Below are 21,100 nucleotides of genomic sequence, written 5' to 3' on the forward strand. Positions count from 1 at the left end.
GACAAATAGACAAATTCAGGATCTAATTCAGTAATTCAAAATATCCAATATTACTTTGTCTTAAATTGTTTCAAGCCATATGCTTCTTTCAGTCTGCAAGTAAACAGAATAAATGATATACTCCAAAGCCAGTGAATGAGATAATAGTAAGCAGATTTTATGTTTAAATATGTATAATCCACAGTTGCTAACTTAATAATTAATGGAGCATGTCATATGATGACCTCATGTTCTGTGACAGAGCCCTGCTTATTCAAGAGTATCTAGTGTGATAGTTATGGTGGGTGCCCTAAGAACAGAGACACTCAGATTCAATCCAGCTGCAGATATAGAATTTACTGGGTAATTCTGGGATTTGAGTAAGTGATTGCCTCTCCGCCCAAATTACCAAAGATTATTGGGGAAGCCTGGAGATTATTAAAGATTTATTATGAGGAAAATGAGAATGCTATATAAATAAATCCTGAGTTCCAGAAGGAAATCACTATATCATATAACTTATTTTAAATCAAATAACATAAATGCTCTATTCCTAGGTCTTTAGTGAAGATAAGTAAAGCTGCCTTGGATTCTTTTTTCTATTCCAGTACATTTTGTCATTTTACTTTGTTTTCTGTTTTTTTTTTTTTTGCAAGCTACCAGAATTGTTCAGAATAGGGTGGCATACAAATTTAATAGTAGTAGTAGTAGTAGTGTATGTATGTGTGTGTGTGTGTGTGTGTGTGTGTGTGTGTGTGTGTGTATATATATATATATATATATATATATATATATATATATATATATATATATATATATATATATATATATATATGCGCACAATTAATCTTTAGTATAACTATATCATGCAATAGTTTGAATAAAGGCTACCTTCATTAAATCCTTCTGAGCCTTAGCTGCTCTAGCCTCAACATCATAAAATAAATTGATCTGATAAAGATGCTATATAATTTGCTATTAAGTAAATTTAATTAATCTCAGGTTTGAAGATGCAAAATGGACGATGCAGCATCCACAGGAATAGTCTCCCCTTTCTCTGTATATAATAAAAGTTCTACCAAATGTTAAATTATCCACCAGCTGCAAGAGTTTAAAAGAAACCATTAAGTTAAAATGAAATCAGAGTGAAAAATTTAATACAACAGTGATTCATAACGCTTGGCACTGTCTGAATTTATTCTAAATGTCAGTTTTATTTAAAACAGTGGTCCCCAATACCAATATCATGCCCAGTTAGGAACAAGGCCACATGGCTGGAGCTAAGCAGATGGGCGAACGAGAGAAACTTCATCTGTATTTGCAGTTGCTCCCCAGTGCTAACATCACCACCTCAGTTCCATCTCAGATCAGCAGGCATTAGATTCTCATAGGAACACAAACTCTCACCATAAACTAGGAGTACAAGAGATCTACACTGCGCACTCTCCTAGCCTACTCCAGTCCATGGTAAAATTGTCTTCCATGAACTGGATCCCTAGTGTCAAAAAAGTTGGGGACTACTGATTTAAAAGAATAATTTTCTAAAGAAAAGGTTAAAAACTGAATAGAATATAGATGAAATATGGATTTAATAATACGTATGCTCTTGGTATTTCTTTAAAAAAACATTTCCAAAATGTCTTTCCTCAGTGCTAAGTTATGTTCAATTACAATATGAAGAAACATATATTTTTAAAATTTAGAAAGTTTGAAAAGAAATATTTTAGAAAAGAAAGATGAATTTGATTACTTTCCAACGCATGGTATAGTTCAGAGGTTATAATAAACAAGCAGCGGTAAAGATTATTTTGAAGGTAAACTACATGTAATTTTTTGGTTTCTGTTGTTCTATGAATACCATGTATTTTTCTTTATTCATCTATTATTAGAATTGGCCATGAAATGAAAGAACAGTTATAATCATAAAATAAAAGAACATTTATGATCATGAGGCAATTACTGCAGATTTAATCAATTTCATAGAAATGTATGTATGTATGTATGTATGTATGTATGTATGTATGTATGTATGTATGTATGTATTTGGTAAAGATTATATATATAATTTTGGTAAAGATAACACTAATTGGGAAGGATTAAGGATCCTCCTGCATGGGTAGCCATCCCAATCTAAATCAGCAGAGGCAATATGATCCATTGGGACATTCTTTTCTAAATATAAATTAGAAAATACAAAATAAAGCCTCAACAAATAATAGTTATAGGAATGTATATCATAATTTGTATCTTCAAGCTGAAGGCTAATGGTAAAAGTACAAGATATGAGATCATGCAAAGAAATATGTACAAGATGTGACATCATGCAGAGAGGTAACCTTGGAGAAATACACAATGACCATTAGCAAAACATGAACTTAGTTTGGTGAAAAAAGAAAGCATAAAAAACTAAGATTGCTATGTTGTGGTCCTCTTTGGTATAAGAGGAAGGGAAGTGTTAGCTTTTCATGATTCTCTTGTTATGTCTATCAATAAAATTCTAGTTCATTTTGTATTGCCCATTTCCTGATCTGGCCTACCTTGAAGGGCTGGCACATTATTCTGTTAGCAATTGCAATAGAGACAATAGAGACTAATGTATCTAAACCAAGCAGACCATAACCAATTAACATCATAGTCCTTAATTGGGCAATTTATTGCTCATAAATATACCATCTAGAAGGAAATATATTTTTCATACCAAAAAAGTTACATAACGTTTCGCAAATTCGCAATTACATTACACAACGCAATTTCAAGCCATAAGCCAGCTACTGAGATTTCAGATACCATTCTATAGCTATTTTAGCCTTTTACAATTCAATAGTAATTGTAAATTTCTTATTTGATAACACATAATCACATTAAAACTTTTGTTCCCAGTTGAAATGAAACTGAAATTTTACTTCAGAGTAATGAGTTGAAATTAACTTTTGGATTACGGTATTTTTCAGAGTATAAAGCGCACCTTTTTCCGTCAAAAAAAGAGGCTAAAAATCTGGGTGCGTCTTATACACTGAATATAGTATTTTTTGCCTCCCGAAACCCTGCCCCCTTCACCAAAATGGCTGTGCATAGCCTTTAGGAGGCTTATAGAGTGTTCCTGGGAGCTTGGGAGGGCAGAAATGAATGGAAAAAGGACCATTTTTTGCTCAATTTTGCTCTCCCAAGCCCCCAGGAGCACTCTACAAGCCTCCTAAAGGCTATGCATGCCCTTTAAAAAAAAAAGAAAAAGAAACGGGCCTGTTTTGCAAAAAACGGCCCTTCTTGGGAGGTCTGCAGAGTGCAAAAGCTTTTTAAAAAATTTTTCTCTTCAAAATCTTGGTGTGTCTTATACTCCGGTGCGTCTTATACTCCAAAAATACGGTATTTTCCTTATATTATTTCTTTCCACATTGTTTTGTCCCAACTCTTATTTTTTAAAAAATCTTAAATCAGGGGTTGCTTTGTATCTCAAAGACATTTTCTATAACTCTGTATATAAACTCAGCTATGATTTACTGTAAGTCAAAACTCCAGGAACCTATTTTCTTTGAAGAATTTAGAGCCCATCCCTCACTGCCATTCCAGAGCGTTATCATCTATCTGATTTTTCCCCCCTGCAGGTCTTTCTTCATTTTGTAGTCTCTGTAGTTATGGACCATTTCTCTTTAACTAATAAACTCTATCAAAATCATTTGTTCTAACTGTTCTGCTTGGTGTGTGCTACAAGTTGTATCCATTCTTCTTTCTAGATTAGTTTCTGCAGGTCAGCTCACCTAATTGGAAAAGTCTAATGTAGAGATCCTTTGCATGCATCACCACTAAAACTATTGTGTCTAAAAATGATTTCACAGAGACTTACTATTGGGTCAAAGGAATATAGAAAATCATCACTGTTGCTCTGTGACTTTTTCTATCATTAAACCTTGAAAAATTGCTTTCATGGCTTCTTTACAACACAGTATGCTTTTGGAATCTGCACAATTCCAAAAAAAACCTTTTCCAGATTTATTTCCTTTGTCAAAAACATATTTGAATCACTGCCTAGTGGACGTGCAATATGCTTTCCTAACCATATCTGTTTAAAGTGTTCCTCCTCTAACTGTTGCTCTTCAGGTGAGTTGAATAACAACTTTCAAAATTCTCAGCCAGCATAGAAAAGTATAAGGATGATTTATAAAATGAAAAATTAAATTGAAATTATTTTGCACATTCTCAAGCTGCTTCAAATACATTGTCACACATTTTAGCATCCAACAATCAGAACAACCTCAATCATTATTATTATGGAAATAATGAGGAGGTTAGACCAAAAGAGGACTTCCCGACAAAGTTCTGCCCTATCTCTCATGGATTCTGCTCAGTTTATAGCATTCCGATATGCTTCATTGAAGGACACTTGACTGATCACAGACTTTAAAAAGAAACTGTGCCTGCCTTTGTGGCGTTAATGAGGTTCTGAATATAGAAACTTTATTGAATTAACGAAATCTTGCTTATATGAATTATTAGAATTATTAGAATTTGCAAGGTTTGCTTGTTCGTGCACTCTTCTCCTTTGGTTCTTGCAATAGTCATCAATGCAAGATAGGAAGAAAGGTTTTATGAGCCCATTTGTTGCAAAGCCTGACCATCGTTAGAGCTGAGCAGGAGGGAGTGGCTCAGGGCCACTTAATCAGCCTCTGCTTATAGAACGACTAAAACCTGTGTCCCTCTGCTCCTAGTCTAGTATGTTTTAAAAAACATCAAGAAAATAGGAAAGAGCCATGGTGGTGCAGGGGTTAGAATGCAGTATTGCAAAAATGTGAGGTTAACTCATCCTTCCAAGGTCGGTAAAATGAGATCCCAGAATGTTGGGGACAATATGCTGACTCTGTAAACTGTTTAGAGAAGACTGTAAAGTACTGTGAAGTGGTACATAAATCTAAGCACTAAGTGTTATTGCTATCCTGGTGAATCAAGGCCAGGTCCATCTTAGCCTTTTTGCTTTTCACAGTGGCCAACCAGATGCCTCTGGGATGCATGCAAGCAGACAACAGTGATATACACTTCTATCACCATTGTTCACCCCAAGATGTTTTGAGGTATGTTACTAATAGTTTGCTTCCCTATTGAGTATATCCACTTAACAAAATTAGTGGCAATCACTATGTCATATGACAATAAATTCTACCGGTTTATATTCTGGAACAGGCTTTAGCAATCTGGTGTTTAAACAGTTGAAATTATATTTCACATCATTCCACTATAATTTTGCTATCTGGAATTAATGAGAATTTCCCATACAGAAATTCTGGAAAATTCACATTGGCTATACCTGCATAAGAATAAGCTGCTGAAATAATTTTAAATAAACCAGAAGGAACATGACCTGAAAATTTGATAAAATTATTTCTTTACAAGTTTGAAAAAATATAGCTAAATATTATTTAAATTGCATATTTCAAAATACCATAACATAACCCTAGCAAATTAAAATTATTTTGTTTTATGGAACACCAGGAAAACAAATGTAAAAGTGAGAAAATGAAAATGGTAACACTAATAGAATAAATCAAAATATTCAGACTCAATATTTGGCAGGCTGAAAATCCAGATTAATGAATGGATTTGACACAATCATTACTTATACTCAGCATCCTTGAAAGAGGTTATTGTATTCAGGACTTTAATAACTACAAATGTAGAAGGCATTTCTTTTTGGATTCTGTTAAGTAACATCATGTTGCTTCAAAAGATTTTTTTTTCTTCAGGTAATTATTTGGCCAGAACTTATCAGCATTATTTTGTCATTAAAATGTACAATACAATACAATAGCAAGTTGGAAGGGACCTTGGAGGTCTTCTAGTCCAACCCCCTGCCTAGGCAGGAAACCCTATACCATTTCAGACTAATGACTATCCAACATCTTCTTGAAGACTTCCAGTGTTGAGGCATTCACAACTTCTGGAGGCAAGCTGTTCCACTGATTAATTGTTCTATCAGGAAATTTCTCCTCAGATCTAAGTTGCTTCTCTCCTTGGTTAGTTTCCACCCATTGCTTCTTGTTCTACCCTCAGGTGCCTTGGAGAATAGTTTGACTCCCTCTTCTTTGTGGCAACCCCTGAAATATTGGAACACTGCTATCATGTCTCCCCTAGTCCTTCTTTCTCATAAGCTAAACATACCCAGTTCCTGCAACCGTTCTTCATATGTTTTAGTCTCCAGTCCCCTAATCATATTTGTTGCTCTTCTCTGCATTCTTTCTGGAGTCTCTACATTTTTTCTACATCTTGGTGACCAAAACTGAATTCAGTATTCCAAGTGTGGCCTTACCAAGGCATTATAACGTGGTATTAACATTTCACATGATCTTGATTCTATCCCTCTGTTTATGTAGCCTAGAACTGTGTTGGCTTTTTTTGGCAGCTGCTGCACACTGCTGGCTCATATTTAAATGGTTGTCCACTAGGACTCCAAGATCCCTCTCACAGGTACTACTATTGAGCAAGGTACCACCTATACTGTACCTGTGCATTTCTTTTTTCTTGCCTAAATGTAGAACCTTACTCTACATGTAGAAAGTCTAAATGGCAGATCAATATATCTTAAATGTTTCTAATATAACATGTAACAGGGCATCATAGTTTGGGGTGGGGACTACATTAAACAGTATGCTGGAAGCCATATTCTAACAAGTGAATGGAGCCAAAGATACTTTAATTTTAATCCAAGCAATTAAATGCTACTAATTTTATTTCCTGTATAGTTTACTTTTATCATGTTGAAAATTGCAATTTTTCTGAATAATTTTAGAATACCATGCCTAATGCTTTCATGATTGTGACATCTTTGATATATAATTAGAAAATATATAATTTGCTTATGTATGCAGTTTAGCTCCAATTCTGCTGCTATCGAATCTTTAATAAACAGCTAGTAGAATTAGATATACCCTATTTTTCAGAGTATAAGACACATCAGAGTATAAGACACACCTTAGTTTTTGGGAAGGAAAATAGGGGGGGGGAATTCTGCCTACCAAGTATTCATTTTTATTCCCTCCACACCAGAAAAGCAAGCAAACACAATAGTATAATAAAATGACACTTCTTGCCACTTTTTTTCTTTCCCCACCCAGACGGTGAGGAAACTCTCAATAAGCTTAATTAGATGTCTGGGTATTCAGCGAAAAGCACTTAAAACCTGTAAAAATGTAACAAATCTGAATCAACAAACCAGTCCAGCACTTGCCTGAAGGAAACCATTGAGAAAACTCAAGATAGGTTATAGGAAAAATCCCTGCCTTGCCCTTAAAGGGATTATCCCCAAAAGAATAGAAATCATATAGTCACAGGAGCTCTTTGCATTGCCCTTGAAAGGATTATCTCCCAAAAATAGAAACTGGAGAAAAGTAGTACCTTTTAAGGCAGTCTTCAAATATTTTGTTGGTGGGTTCTCCTAGCTGGAAAGAACCGGGAAATTTTTCCAACAGTATGCTGCAGTAAAAATATTCGAAGTTTTTTTTCAACCCTAATGAGGTGCTAACAAGTAAAGCGGGAAGGAAGATCGCTTCAATCATTAACACCTCATTAGGGCTGAAAAAAAGCTTTCAAAAAGCTACATTCAGAGTATAAGATGCACCCAAATTTTCAACCTCTTTGGGGGGGGGGGAGTGTGTTTTATACCCCGAACAATATGGGAATTGCTTGAATGAGGGATTATTGCTTATCGTTTGGACATTTATCACAGATAACTGATATAAACAGATATTTTGGAATATTAATATTTTTTATTCTGAATAATATTGAATATGAAGTCCAATAATGTTTCTCATTTACCACTATGTTTATGTTTTTAATAGTTTTTGCATTTCCAACAACCACTTATGTTTGGTACTTCAGATGCAGCACCTTATTCTTCATGAGCTATAGTGGCGCAGTGGTTAGAGTTCAGTACTGCAGGCTACTTCTTCTGACTGGTGGCTGTTTGCAATTTGGCAGTTCAAATCTCACCAGGCTCAAGATTGATTCAGCCTTCCATCTTTCCGAGGTGGTAAAATGAGGACCCAAATTGTTGGGGGCAATATGCTGACTCTGTAAACCACTTAGAGAGTTTTCTAAACATTTATTTATTTATTTATTATAGCCTTACTAAACATAATATTGCATAAAAATTTACCTATGCAAACAATGCCAGTTTATCCTAAAAACAATGTAGGGACTTAAATTAAACTAGTCCAAAATTATTCACCAATTATAAAATTGGCTATATGAATGAAAGCTTATACTACTACATTAATTTCTATTCAACTATAAGATATATATTAAATGCATTCAAAAATATCCCCCAGGATTTTTTTTTAATATGATCTACATTTGTTTTTCCAAACAGCATTTCTTTACAATACAATGTTGAATTTCAGGACCTATGTATTATTAAAATTTGTTCAGATCTTTTACCTAAAATCTTTTTTGTTGCTAAACTGAGTAGTTATATATTTATAGAAGAATTGTATATGCGTTCTTAGCATTTTTTAATTAGATGCAATGTTTTAGTATGTACACTTAATAAGCATGAATAGAGCAATTGATGAAAGAGAATTACAAATAAACTAGGCCATTAACTTAGCTAGGTCAGAAAGATCCTGACATTTCAAAAACTAGAATCTTTCAAATTGACTTTGGAAAAACTGTAATATATACATTTAAATTGTTTTGGAAACATTTTAACTACACTCTGCATTGCTCTTTGCCTTCTTCTAAGCAATTTGAAATGTTAATATATGAATAATGTTTAACATTTGAGAGAAATTATTTCTAGATAACATGAACTGGATAGTAAAGAACTTATTCACTTTTTTCTCACACACAGAAACAAGCAGAGTTGTATATTTTAAAATCCTAAACTGAATATTAATCACAGGTGTCATTAGAAGAGTCAGATGAAGAGTATCTCTACCATAAACAATCTGATGGGAAATAACTTACAGAAATGTATACCAAAGCGGTCATCATCAAGGTCAACAAGTACTGGGCTTGGTATTGGAATTTCTGGACATCTGGTGACAAGTGTGCCACATGACTCAGGACTGATACCTGAAAAAACCAGGACCAGCAAATGCAGGACTATTGGAAGAAAAAAGGTTTACCCACTGGAAATATATGGACTAGAAACAAACAATGATTTGCTATTACAAATCAAGTCCAATAAGAAGAGGATACCTGAAAAGAATACACCAATTGAAAACCTGTTAACATCTAGCAAAATCTACCTGATAATGAAAGATCCAACAAAAGAGGCAACACCAGGCAACTATAGATCAGTTAACAACCTTCAAATTGCTGATTTGGTAGCTGATGCAGCTTCTAGTTGAAAACAAGCTCTTCCCATCTGAGTAGAAACGAAAGTATTCTTTCAGTAGACAAACAAAAGATCAATTCCTAATTGAAAAGTTTGGATTTTGATTTTGGAAAATTGTAAGGGAAGGAAGATTAACTTGAACTTAATTTGGATTGATTACAAGAAGGCATTGGACTCCCTGCCACATAATTAGATAATCAAGTACGCAGAAATAATAAAAGTCAGGTGAAACATCAGAAACTTTGGGAAAAAATTGATGGTACAATGGAAGATACAGTTGATGGTTCATGGTGACAGACTGGGAGAGATTAATATCAAGAGAGTAATATTTCAAGGAGACTCACTGTCTGTTTGTCACTGCATTGACTCCTCTGTCAACAATACTAAATAAATCACGTCATGGCTATCAAACATCAAAAACATTTGCTGGGCTATCCCTATCGCCTTTATATGAATGTGATTTGAAACTGTATGAAAAATACCATCTGAAACATAGTCACTGCTCAACACTGTCCAAATATACAATCACGATATTGAAGGAATTGGGCGTTGGTTTTACCTGAGATGCCGGTTCTCTGGGAGGTGGAGATAGCATCCAGGAATGCTTTATATCTTCCACAACATCCAAAACAATCGAGAAAAGAGGTTTTTCTTCTGGAAGGCTGGCTCCCATCAACAGCAGGTAGAGCAGCCTCCTGTCCCAGCGGCTGGGGCTTCTCCCCAATCCCGCTGAAGGCGGTCAGATGGCAGCTGGCTGGGTTCCAACAGAGCCCACGAACATTGCTCTGGAACGCTATCTCTGGATGCTATCTCCACCACTATAGAGAACAAGATGACCTTTGAAAATAATCTCAAGAGTCTGGATGAAGAAGATCACTACAGCTTCCTCGGTATCCTTCAAGCTGACATCGAACACACTGAACTCAAGAAGTAGGTAAGTAGTGAATACATCAGAAGAATGAAGAAGATCTTAAAGTCAAAACTCAGTGATTGAAATATCATCAAGGTGGTTATTGCATGGATAATTTGCCATTAGATACATAACTGGAATAGTGGATCACACTCAAGTAGAGCTAAAAGCCCAAAAAATGATAATAAATCATGCCATTCATTTGCAGCAACTTTGACAGACTTTATTTACTAAGAAACATAAGTGGGTACGAAACGTTGCAAGTATAGCAGATAGATGATGAAGAAGAAAGAATATCTGTAGAACAGTGACAAAGTTACACTGAAGTTAGTATATCATTAAGACTTACTAAATACCATGAGGTCAAATTGGCCTTTAAGAAAGACCAAATGAAGAGAAGAAAAGAGACATGACAAGGCAAAGTATTACCTGGCCAGTATAATTAACAAACAAATAATAAAACATCAGACAAAGTAGATAACAACAAGACCTGGCAATGACTAAGAGCAGGAAAATTGTTAAAAGAGATAGAGGGCTGATTTTGGCTGTATAAGACCAAGCCTTAAAGACAAACAAATATGAAACCAAAATTGAGAAGGCAGCAACAAACAGCAAATGCTGCCTCTGAAAAGACTCTGAAGATATATCAACATCAGCCTATCCAAAGTATTTGGGAAGGACTCAACAGGTGGATAAAAAGGTCAAATCCAGTCTAAACATCTGGCTGACTGTGGGGCCAACAATAGTAATATAAAAGTTATTATATAAATAAAGTTCTATATAAATTAATAATGCTACCCATTCCCAGGTACCTGGGTGGTTAATCCATCTGTACCAAGCATCCCAGGAGAAATTGCTGGTATTCTGCAATGTACATAGTGCTGAAACTCATAGGCACTGAGGCTGACAGAATAGACATACATAATAGGCCCTTGCTTGGAAATCATGCTTATTTTTAGCTTTTGGGATATTATTGAAAATGAAATTGTTCTGGAAATATGATGAAGTATAATAAAGCATCCAAGAGGAACTAAAAGTGTGCTTATTTTTTTGTGATAGCAACCCTAATTTTAAAGTTAATTTTGCCAAGTCCACAGATACATGTCCACAGATTTTGTTTTATTTTGAGAAGCCTCTTTGAATATGCATAATTACCTATGAGATTCTTTGCCTTAGGCCTATCTGTGAAGTTCCACATTTCACATTACTTTTCTTCATATCAATTACTTATATGAACTATATGTAGTATTACAAACCAGAAAACCATGTAACAGCTTTAATCTCTATTCTCCTATTGCTTATTATCTGGAAGCTGAGTATATCGTAGTAATATTTAGTTTTATAAATAAACACCTATCTAAAATGGCATCCTGCCCTACTTTCTTTTGAAAATTGCTATGTGATGCTGGAAGTTACAAAAATAAGAACACCTAATATCTACTAGATTATGGAATCTGATTCATTGGAACAATGGTTCAAGTTTAGCCACAACCTCACATGATCATTGAGTTTTATAATAATAAAGCATGAGATTACATGATCATTAAGTGAATGTTATAATAATAAAGCATGAGATTTAAACTGACAAATACGTACTAAAATGAGGGAAACTATAATAAGCCAGGCAGCTTCAAATCATAATTTGCCTATTCACTTGGAAGTTCAAACTTACTGCCTATATGCTCATTTTTCCCTTTGAAATTACATATTCATTTTTTTGAAAAGAAAAATGTTGACATTTTGATATTTAATATTATTTAAATTATCAACATTTAAAATTATTTTAATCTTAATAAATCATACAGAATTTCTCAATAGGTTGACTATATGAATACTATTAAAATTCCCTTTGTCATGACTTTTAACTGAGCAAATGGTGCATGGATAACTATTTTTGAAGCAAGGTGCCTCAAATGGGCTAACATACAAAAATGTATCCAAACTCTGGGAATGACATCCAGATAAATGAGATTTGGGGAAGTTATGACTGCTTCAGTACTACTGGCTATTACTGCTGCAATCATGTGATCTTCATTTTCAACATGTTGTGATGATTTCCCAGTCAGTCTCACAATTCCTCCCTCTTTCCCTGACCCAGCAGCTTCCCAGGCAGGGCAGGGCAGAAGATTTTCAACACTCTCTGCTAGATTCCCATAAGGAAACATTAAGGGAAAGCTACCAGGAGGTCACTGTTACCACTCCTTTTTTGCTATGCTAGCTAGAGAATTCTGTTGAAGTTCACAAGTTTTAAAGTTGCCAGGTTTGAAGACCTCTGCTATAAAAAGAGACACAATTTAAAATGGGGCATCATTACCTCTAGTGCATCCTATCTGACTTATTATTTATAAGTCCCATGACCTGCATCCACCAAAGTCTCTATTTATTCTATATATCCAGGAGAAAAAATAAGAAGGGAAAATATTACATACCATAATCTGTGATTTCACATGATACCAAATAAAGTTCTTTCAAATTCTGTCCTTCTGTAGCAATGACCTCCACACATCTGCAATACACACAAATCTAGATTAAACAACATTTGTACAGATTTTATATGACTGAAAATCCAGTGGTTACTAGACTTTCGAATGTCATTGACTAATGGATGAAATTAGGTAAAACTTTAGCTTAATGTGAATACATTCTAATATATTTCAAAATATATAACTTGTCTATTTTTCAGTCAAATTAATTCAAAAAAGTTATTATATTTTAAAATATTGAATAGCATGTTTTCTATCTCATTTTATTCTTAATTACAAGATATTAAAGAAATTAGCAACAAAATGTTTAATAATATCTTACTATCTGCACTTCAATTTTTAAAAAAAATGATACTCCAAATTGTTTTCATTTTGAAAAACTATTATATTTTAATTTAATCATTCAGTGAGATTATCTTGCAATAGCTAGCATTATAAATTTGGACACTCAATATTTTCCTGTATGCCTGAGTCAGTTTTACAAATGTAAGCAAACTTTAGGGCTGAAATATGTTTATTTGTATAAGAATATATTAATTGGAAAAAATATTTTGGTTTTAATTATCTTGTTGATTCCTAGAATAATTATATACATCTGAATTTTATATTATTTTGTTCAAATATATGAAAGGAATAAACAAAACTATACATTTAAGTAATTTTAAAAATTTAAATATTTTCTTTTCAAAGTAAGCAATTATTTTATTGCTAAAGTAGTTAGTTTACAATCCAAAACAGACAACCATTTTCATTAACTAGTGTTGTCTTCTACATTTCTCTCTATATTTATTATCCTGAAAATCATACCCGTAACACAGAATTGTTTTTCTATAGTAGAGGAAATGGCAACAATGTTAAGTAGTAGACCAAATTATATTGTCTACTGTTAAGACCTTCATAAAAATTTGAGACTGAAACATGTATTATTCAAGGTAAAGAGAACAAATTATCAATGCTATATATATAATGTGAACTGCATTTTTTCCCTGTACTTCTAACCTTACTGATATCAACTAATATCTAGTCATTGTATTAAAGTAAAGCATATATACAAAAGCTTTTAAAAAAGTTAAAACAGGGAATACTGCTATGTATTGTCACAAAATATTCTCAACACTCAATATATTTAATCTTAAGAATACTGAAATGTCTTGAAATATATGGCTTTTTGATGTGTGTGCAAAATTTAAATGCTAAATGTGTATTTAAAAATAATTTAAAGGGATCCATTTTTCATTACAATTTGTACATTATTCAGAGAAGTCTTCCAAATGCTCAGTGTTTACCTATTGGATAAAATATATGTTAATGAAACTGTAAAATAAATGCTATCAAATTGAGTCAAAATAATTTGAATTATGGTAAATAATAGTCTATTCTATATGCATACATAGCTTTTATGTTTTTGGACAATCTTGCAAAAGCTTGGAACATGGCATTAGTGACAACTGAAATGAACTAATGAGGAAATATGACTACACAGCTTGCAAGAAAAGTGGTCCTTGGAGACCTTGTTACTGTTTGTGATGCATTTCAGCTAATAAAAGCTGCCAGACATTGGTTCAGAATATTTCACTTTTTTAAAAAAATGAAGTTTCAATCACCTTAATGACACAATTAGAAACAGAACCTGATGAGACTTGGAATGACTAGCTGAAAACAGTCCTCTAATCACTGTTACTTTTACAGGAACTGTATTTTTCTAAGGTGAAACTTTATTTAAGACATAAAGAAGAAAACATAAAGATTAGCTGGAAAATATTTAATTAAAGATGGTTCATGTCCTAACGCTAGAAAATGTATATATTTTGCGCAGAATACATGTGCATATCACACTTCTTTGTAATATTCCTTTGATATAATTCACTGATAATTTACAATTGCTAATCATTACCGGTTTTCTGAAATTAAATGAGGTTGGCCCAAAGGTGCTTTTTCAAGAGAGCAACTGGACTTTGCTTTTCCTTGAAAACATTTCACTTCTCATCCAAAAGCACGACTCCACCTGAAGCCCTAGAACAGCTATGACGAACCTTTTTTGGCTCATGTGCCATAAGTGGGGGGAGCACAGGGGGGTCATGCGTGGGTGTGTCGCACCCATAATGCAATGCATGACCCTCCCAGTGCGCATGCACGCATGAGGTGTTCCCCCCTTTATGCCTGCTTTTTCCGCGCTCCCCAGGCTCCAGAGGCTTTATAGGAGGTTGAGGGTGTCCGATGCTGGGAGACAGCATCAAAGCCCGGGGGGGGCGTTCAGCCCCTCCTACAGCCCCCAGAGTGACCAAGGCTGTTGCGTGATTGGCTCTGGATGCCTTCCGTCCAGGAGTTGTCTTCCCACCCCCTGCCTGTTGAAGGACGAAAGTGGACAAAGGCTGCCAGGTCCGGGGGGGGGGGGCTTGAGTGGAGCCCCTGGCTACAAGCAAACTGGAAGTCACTTCCTGTTTGCTCATAGGGTCGGTTTAAGCCCTCCGGAGGCTTCAGGGACCTTCCGGTTTGCTTGTAGCATCATTTCTAGTCCTCCAGAGGCTTCAGGAAAGCCTCCTGAAGGTCCTTGAAGCTCCGGAGGTCTTAAACTGACCCTATGAGCAAACCGGAAGCTCCTGAAGGCCTATGGGGGGGCAGGGGAGGCTCTTTTTGCCCTCCCCAGGCTCCTATAAAGCTTCTGGAGCCTGGGGAGGGCGAAAAATGGCTTTTAAAAAGGGTGAACTCAGCTGGCAAGCACCCACATGCGTGCTGGCCAGCTGAGAGGGCAAAGCCTTGTGTGCCCTGGCAAATGGCTCCACATGCCACCTGTGGCACATGTGCCATAAGTTCGCCATCCGGGCCCTAAAGACTGCTAAAAGGCTCACAGCACTTGACTATCAGACTAAGGTGGGAAGCAGAGGCCAAGAAGATAAACGTCCTATTCTTGAAAATGTCATCCAAGATGCACTCCTAACTGCAGTGCAACAACACAGGAACAGTAGAGTCACCAACAGCATAAGGAATTTATTTCCTTATGTTAACCGGTCTGGGTAGGAGCCTGCTGCTAGAAGCTGCTTCACCTGCTAAGCATTCATGCACTGCTGTTAGTTTCTTTAGCCAGTAGGTTGGATCATATTTAGGATAGGTGCTATCCAGCGCTTGGTATTCTTGATCTAAATCATATATATTGTTAGATGTCTCCTATTAGGATGGTGATTTGTTCCTGTTCTTGGAGATTGCTGTGGTCTGCTCTTAGAATGTTTGAACAGGCCTGGGGGCTGATGACAATGCTGCCCCAGGTCTCTCAGGAAGTGGTCAACTGGACAGAGAGCTACCTGCCCTCATAGACACAGAGGAGGATTGGTTGCAGACAGGCAGTGGTTCTGATAGGCAGCAGATCCCCTCTGATGAGAAATAGCTGTCTCCTCCCCCACTCATCCAAGGGCACAGAGATCAGAATGTAGGCAAGTTCAAAAGAGGGCTGTGAAGCTACTTGGAGAAGGTTGCCCCACCCCTCCTCAAAAGGAACACCTGGTGTGGGTTGACTTAAGGAGAAATGTGTGTCCTCAGGAATAATTATTTGTTTGGCTTATATTCTGCTGCTGCCTGTGCCTTGTCTTTATCTTGCAAACTGCATTTTGCCTTGTGGACTTGCCTTACCCTGTGGACTTGGCTTGCCCTTTGTACCTTGCCCCTGGACTTTGTTCTACAAGCTTGCATATTCTCTTTGACTTTAGTCTTTACTGCTTTTCTTTGGGGGACTGAGGGCGGCTCCTTTCAGGGTAGTGTGGGGTGGAGTCTTACCGGCCACTGTTGTGGTCTTTCATCAGAGCATCTAATTTGTCTATGCGACCTGGGTCATAACAGTAGCTGACTTGCCCCAGCTGTCTCGCCGTGGCCAATTCGCCCTAGCTAACTTATGGCCAACTTATCTATAAAAAAGTCCTGTCTTTGGAGAGAAGCTAACTTCTCTCCATATGTACAGACACATATGAACAAAAAGTATGACATCTGTTCTTCAAATTACAAAAAAAAACCTTCAACTGACCACTATTTATACTACAAATCAATATATCACTAGCAAAAGTAAAGCATTCATAGGAAAGCGTTGCATTCATAGAAAAATGTGCTTAAGACTACATCCTCAATCAAGCAAGCAAGTATAAATATGCTGATCCAGCTTCTAGTTCATATACACTGAATTTGGAATACTTAGATAATCATAATGTGACATTTGACACCTACCTCTGGGAGAAACAACTTTATGTTTTAGATTCAAATTGTTTGAGAAAAGTTTTCCCTTAAGGATTCCTAAACCATCTCCCCATGGCTATATTTTAATTTCTGTGCTGCTACTCTGTCAGTTGCAACAAAAAGCAGCAAATATTTGCCATAATATATCAGTGAAAAGAAGGCAAAACTAACATTCTCAGTCAATTTGAGAATATTTATTTTCAAGGCCTGTCAATGTGTCTAGCTTACAGTAAACAAGTTTCAAATGGATCTCAGGTAGGTCACCCAGGAATAATCTACTTTGACTTGTGGCAATAGCCTACTTCCAGCTGTGACAATATCACTGTACTAGTTAAATTGAAAAAAAATCTGTGGCTTCCTTATAGCGCTTTCCAAAGACAAATAAGTTTTAAAAACCCTAGTTTCTTAAATCTGACGGAAATCCAAGCTAAAGAATCAGCATCACATCTCGACTGGTTCCAATCTACCAAGTTAATGGAGTAGCTTTGGTGTTTAACCTGTTTCATTTATGAAGGCCTCATAGGAATAATATGGGGGTCTATCAAGAAATCAAGAACTATGTATCTTTCATGTATGAAAAAATTATGTAACAAAAAAGAAATATATACACCTCACTTGTAACAATGAATTGGTCATATATGTGATCTATTAACATTTGAATTACATTTTCCTGACAAATGATCAGGAAGATTGAAATCAAACCATCTGTACATGACATAACTTTCTAGGCCTTCTGTGAGTAATTATGGGAAAGCAGGGGACAAGTTGTTTGGATTATGGAAGGAGTTTCAAAAAGTCTGTCTTAACTCACTATATTTACTCTGTATTACCCAGGACTAGCATTAACTATACCTCCATGAAAACTTTATTGCTTTTTATTGTTTGATTTTGGCAGCCCAGGGGGTTTGACAATTCTCCCCTTTTCCTTTGTTCTGTCTTATATTCTTTTGTTAATTTTGTTTGGCATGGCCACCACTGACTTCCGCTCCTTCCGACAGAAATTGAAGACACACCTGTTCCGACTGGCTGGCCTGGCATAATTTTAACGTCTACCTCCTGGCATATATATTTCTTACTGGTTTTTTAGGGGGATTGCTTTTTTAAACTTAATTTTATAGGATATTGGGGTTTTAAATGCTGTACGTTTTAAATTATTTACTTAGCAGTACAGTTCTGTATATCTTTTTATCCTCCTATTTATGTATTTATCCACTTAATATTTTAATTGTTTAAATTTTATAGTCATTTATGATGTATTTTGATATGGACTGTACACCGCCCCGAGTCCCTTTCGGGAGAGGGGGCGGTCTATAAGCGCTAAGAAATAAATAATAATAAATAAATAAATAATAAATTATAATTTGTGTCATTTTTTTCCTTCTTTAAAGAGATTATTACAGAAGGGCCATTCATGTTCATATATCTATCCAGTAAGTCCTTAAACCTTTCCTCAGTTTAAATGAGAAGAATTGACATAGTATTTTTGGCTTACTTAATCACTGATTCCTTAGCAGGAACAACGTCTTTCTTTCTTGATTACAAAAAAGCAATTGGTTAGCTCCTTACCAAAATAAACAAGAATCTATACATTGTATTGAAAAACTAATTAGGAACACAAAAATGTAAATGCATTCTTGCAAGTCATTCTAGAGTTATTTCATATACATAAGCACTGAGGTTTTACAGATTAGTGCAATGGAGTTTGTGAATTATCAAACACTTCCTTGTTTATTACAATTAGTCAAATTTGCACAACAACTTCCAAAGAAAAACTATTTTGAAAAATAGAGATTAATTGACTTGACTAAAGGAATATAATATAATACATATATATTGTTCACTTCAGCATTAATGTCCCCTAGAGCATGAAACCAATTAACAAAGCAATATAGGGATGCAGACATTTAAAAATGAATTTCTGCATTATACAGCATTTTCTCTTGTTGTGTACGAGCACCACACATTCCAATTTGCTTTGAATATCTTTGAAATCTAGTGACTGAGAATGTGTTCTGATTATATGCCCCAGTATTTACAAAGTTGTGATCAGCAAGGATGATAAATCACATTCACAAATAATTAGGAAGTGAATGCTTATTTTCCAATATTCATGCTGTTAATGCCGTGCTTCATATTGTACAGAAAGAGCTGCATGCCTGCAGTTTGAATACAATTTGTTTAAATGCTTTTTATGATGACCCAATTTATACTGAATACCTTTGAAATAAGTACAATAGCTAGATATCTTGCAAAGAAGAATGTGTTAATCCATATGGGAAGGGAACCAAGCTCTTCTACTAGCAGCAATATATGTGGTGAAACCTAAAAAATATACAAGTGTGACTGCAAGAATATAAGCACCCCTTTCCCCAAATCTCTAGCATAACCATCAGAATCCTACAAAAAGTTACCACTGGTTTAGAATGCTTATTGTAATAAAAAAATGAAATAAATGGGGAATAAGAAATGATTGCCTTAAAGTTTATCCCCTATCTAAGTTTAGGATTACTAGGAAATTATGCAGAGCTGTATGCCACTCCAAAATGATTGGGAGGCTTAAGGGAGTGGGACAGAATGATGAAGGATGCAAGAAAATGGCATACAGTATGTGTAAATACCTCTTTTTTTCTGTGGAGCAATGGCATTATCACCTGATATAGGTAAGTTCAACCAGACCCTAGTACTAACCAGGATAAATGGAAGGAGTATTGCTGACTCTTTGGCTTGAATGCAGCCAATTCAGAGTGATGTGACAAAATTTTCGGTGTGCGGCTTTTTGTTTAGTGAACAACCTACTATGGAGTATTCTGAAGGGCTCCTATGCATAAAGAGAAATACAGCAATCCAATCTTTATGTTACCAATACCTAACTTACAGTAGCCATGCTATCTTCTATTCAGCAACAATAATTAATTCTAAAGCATCCCCAAATTAGTCTTTCTTCAAGGTGAAGTGTGAACCAAACAAATGGCAAGTCTCTAATTTTCATTGGAAACCATTCACAATGCCCCCATTTGATCAGAATCTTACATTCTGCTCGTTAGGATAGCTCTTTCATTGTATCCAATGCTATAGCTGACCAGCATTTATAAACAAATCTTTAGTTACAACCCTTCTCACCAAAACATTCAGTGAAAGAAAAGGATTTTTAATTTGTAAAAGATAAAACTAGTGCAGTACAAATCCAGTGTGGACGTAAGAAATTAAATCGAGAATTCAACTCAATAGCTGAAACGTTTGAAGATGTAAATTGTGTCCATCTAAGAGATCCAGGCTTAATCTAGGCAGCATAATCTGAATAGAATCCCTTCAACTTCTGATATGTTTCTTTATGTTCAACTTCAGGAATAATGAAGTTGAGGAATAATCCTTGAGAGACAAGTATTTTCTATATCCATCTTAATATTAATAAAGTACAATATTTAATTGAATTCTGGTGTAGTTGATAAAAAAAGGATCAAGTTAATTAAACTTGCCTCCATTTTATTATTAAAATATTCACACTAACAAACAATTAATCATGATCATATCTCCAAAGTTAATAAATATTTATTTTTACAAATGTTGCAGTTGATACTCCAATATAAAATAGCAAGTATTTTGTTATTCCAGTTTCTTGCAATCACAAAATTATTTTTTTATTTTGTTCATGAAGTTGCTTTTTCTCCCATGTTACCAGTAAAAATACTGACCTTCCTGAAGTTAAACTTTCTACTTTGTTTGAAACACCACATTTCTTTTTTCTCCCAAAAGAAATGCTACATGTTCACGCCTCAAGCAAAAAAACAAAACAAAACAAAACCACTATCATTTTGGTCCTTCATTAGTCAGATGATCTGGCAATAACAATGCTACTTGAATTAAACCCACATGAAAAACAATTTGCAAATATAACCTTGCCAAGAGCTATGTTATGTCTTGGCAAAAAGAAGCAAGCTTTACTTCTCTATCTATTGGTTCAGTCTGCACGAAAGGCAGGTGTTGCAATAGGAAATGAGTTTGAGGGAGTAACAATAGTATGATATAATACTTCAAGGCCCAAGTGTTTTTGCAAAATGCGAACAATGAAAAACGTTTAAGCAATTAAATACCCTTTTGCAAAAAGTGACCATGGAGATTATATCCATTAATTAAAATCATGTAAATCATGTAAATAATATTACGAAATAACATTTGCTTTTTATCTCA

At 35.1% G+C, this 21,100-nt stretch overlaps 1 protein-coding gene across 1 annotated transcript in view; it reads right to left on the bottom strand.

Annotated features, from left to right (window-relative positions):
• Positions 1–21,100, bottom strand: part of FBXL17 (F-box and leucine rich repeat protein 17) — a 138,576-nt gene that overhangs the window by 37,012 nt on the left and 80,464 nt on the right. The window contains exon 7 of the mRNA XM_081942302.1: positions 12,641–12,717. Coding sequence (XP_081798428.1) covers positions 12,641–12,717 — 77 coding nt within the window. The remainder of the gene's footprint in view (positions 1–12,640; positions 12,718–21,100) is intronic.

This window comes from Natrix helvetica (genome assembly GCF_964273705.1).
Source record: "Natrix helvetica genome assembly, chromosome: 2".
Lineage (NCBI taxonomy): Eukaryota > Metazoa > Chordata > Lepidosauria > Squamata > Natricidae > Natrix > Natrix helvetica.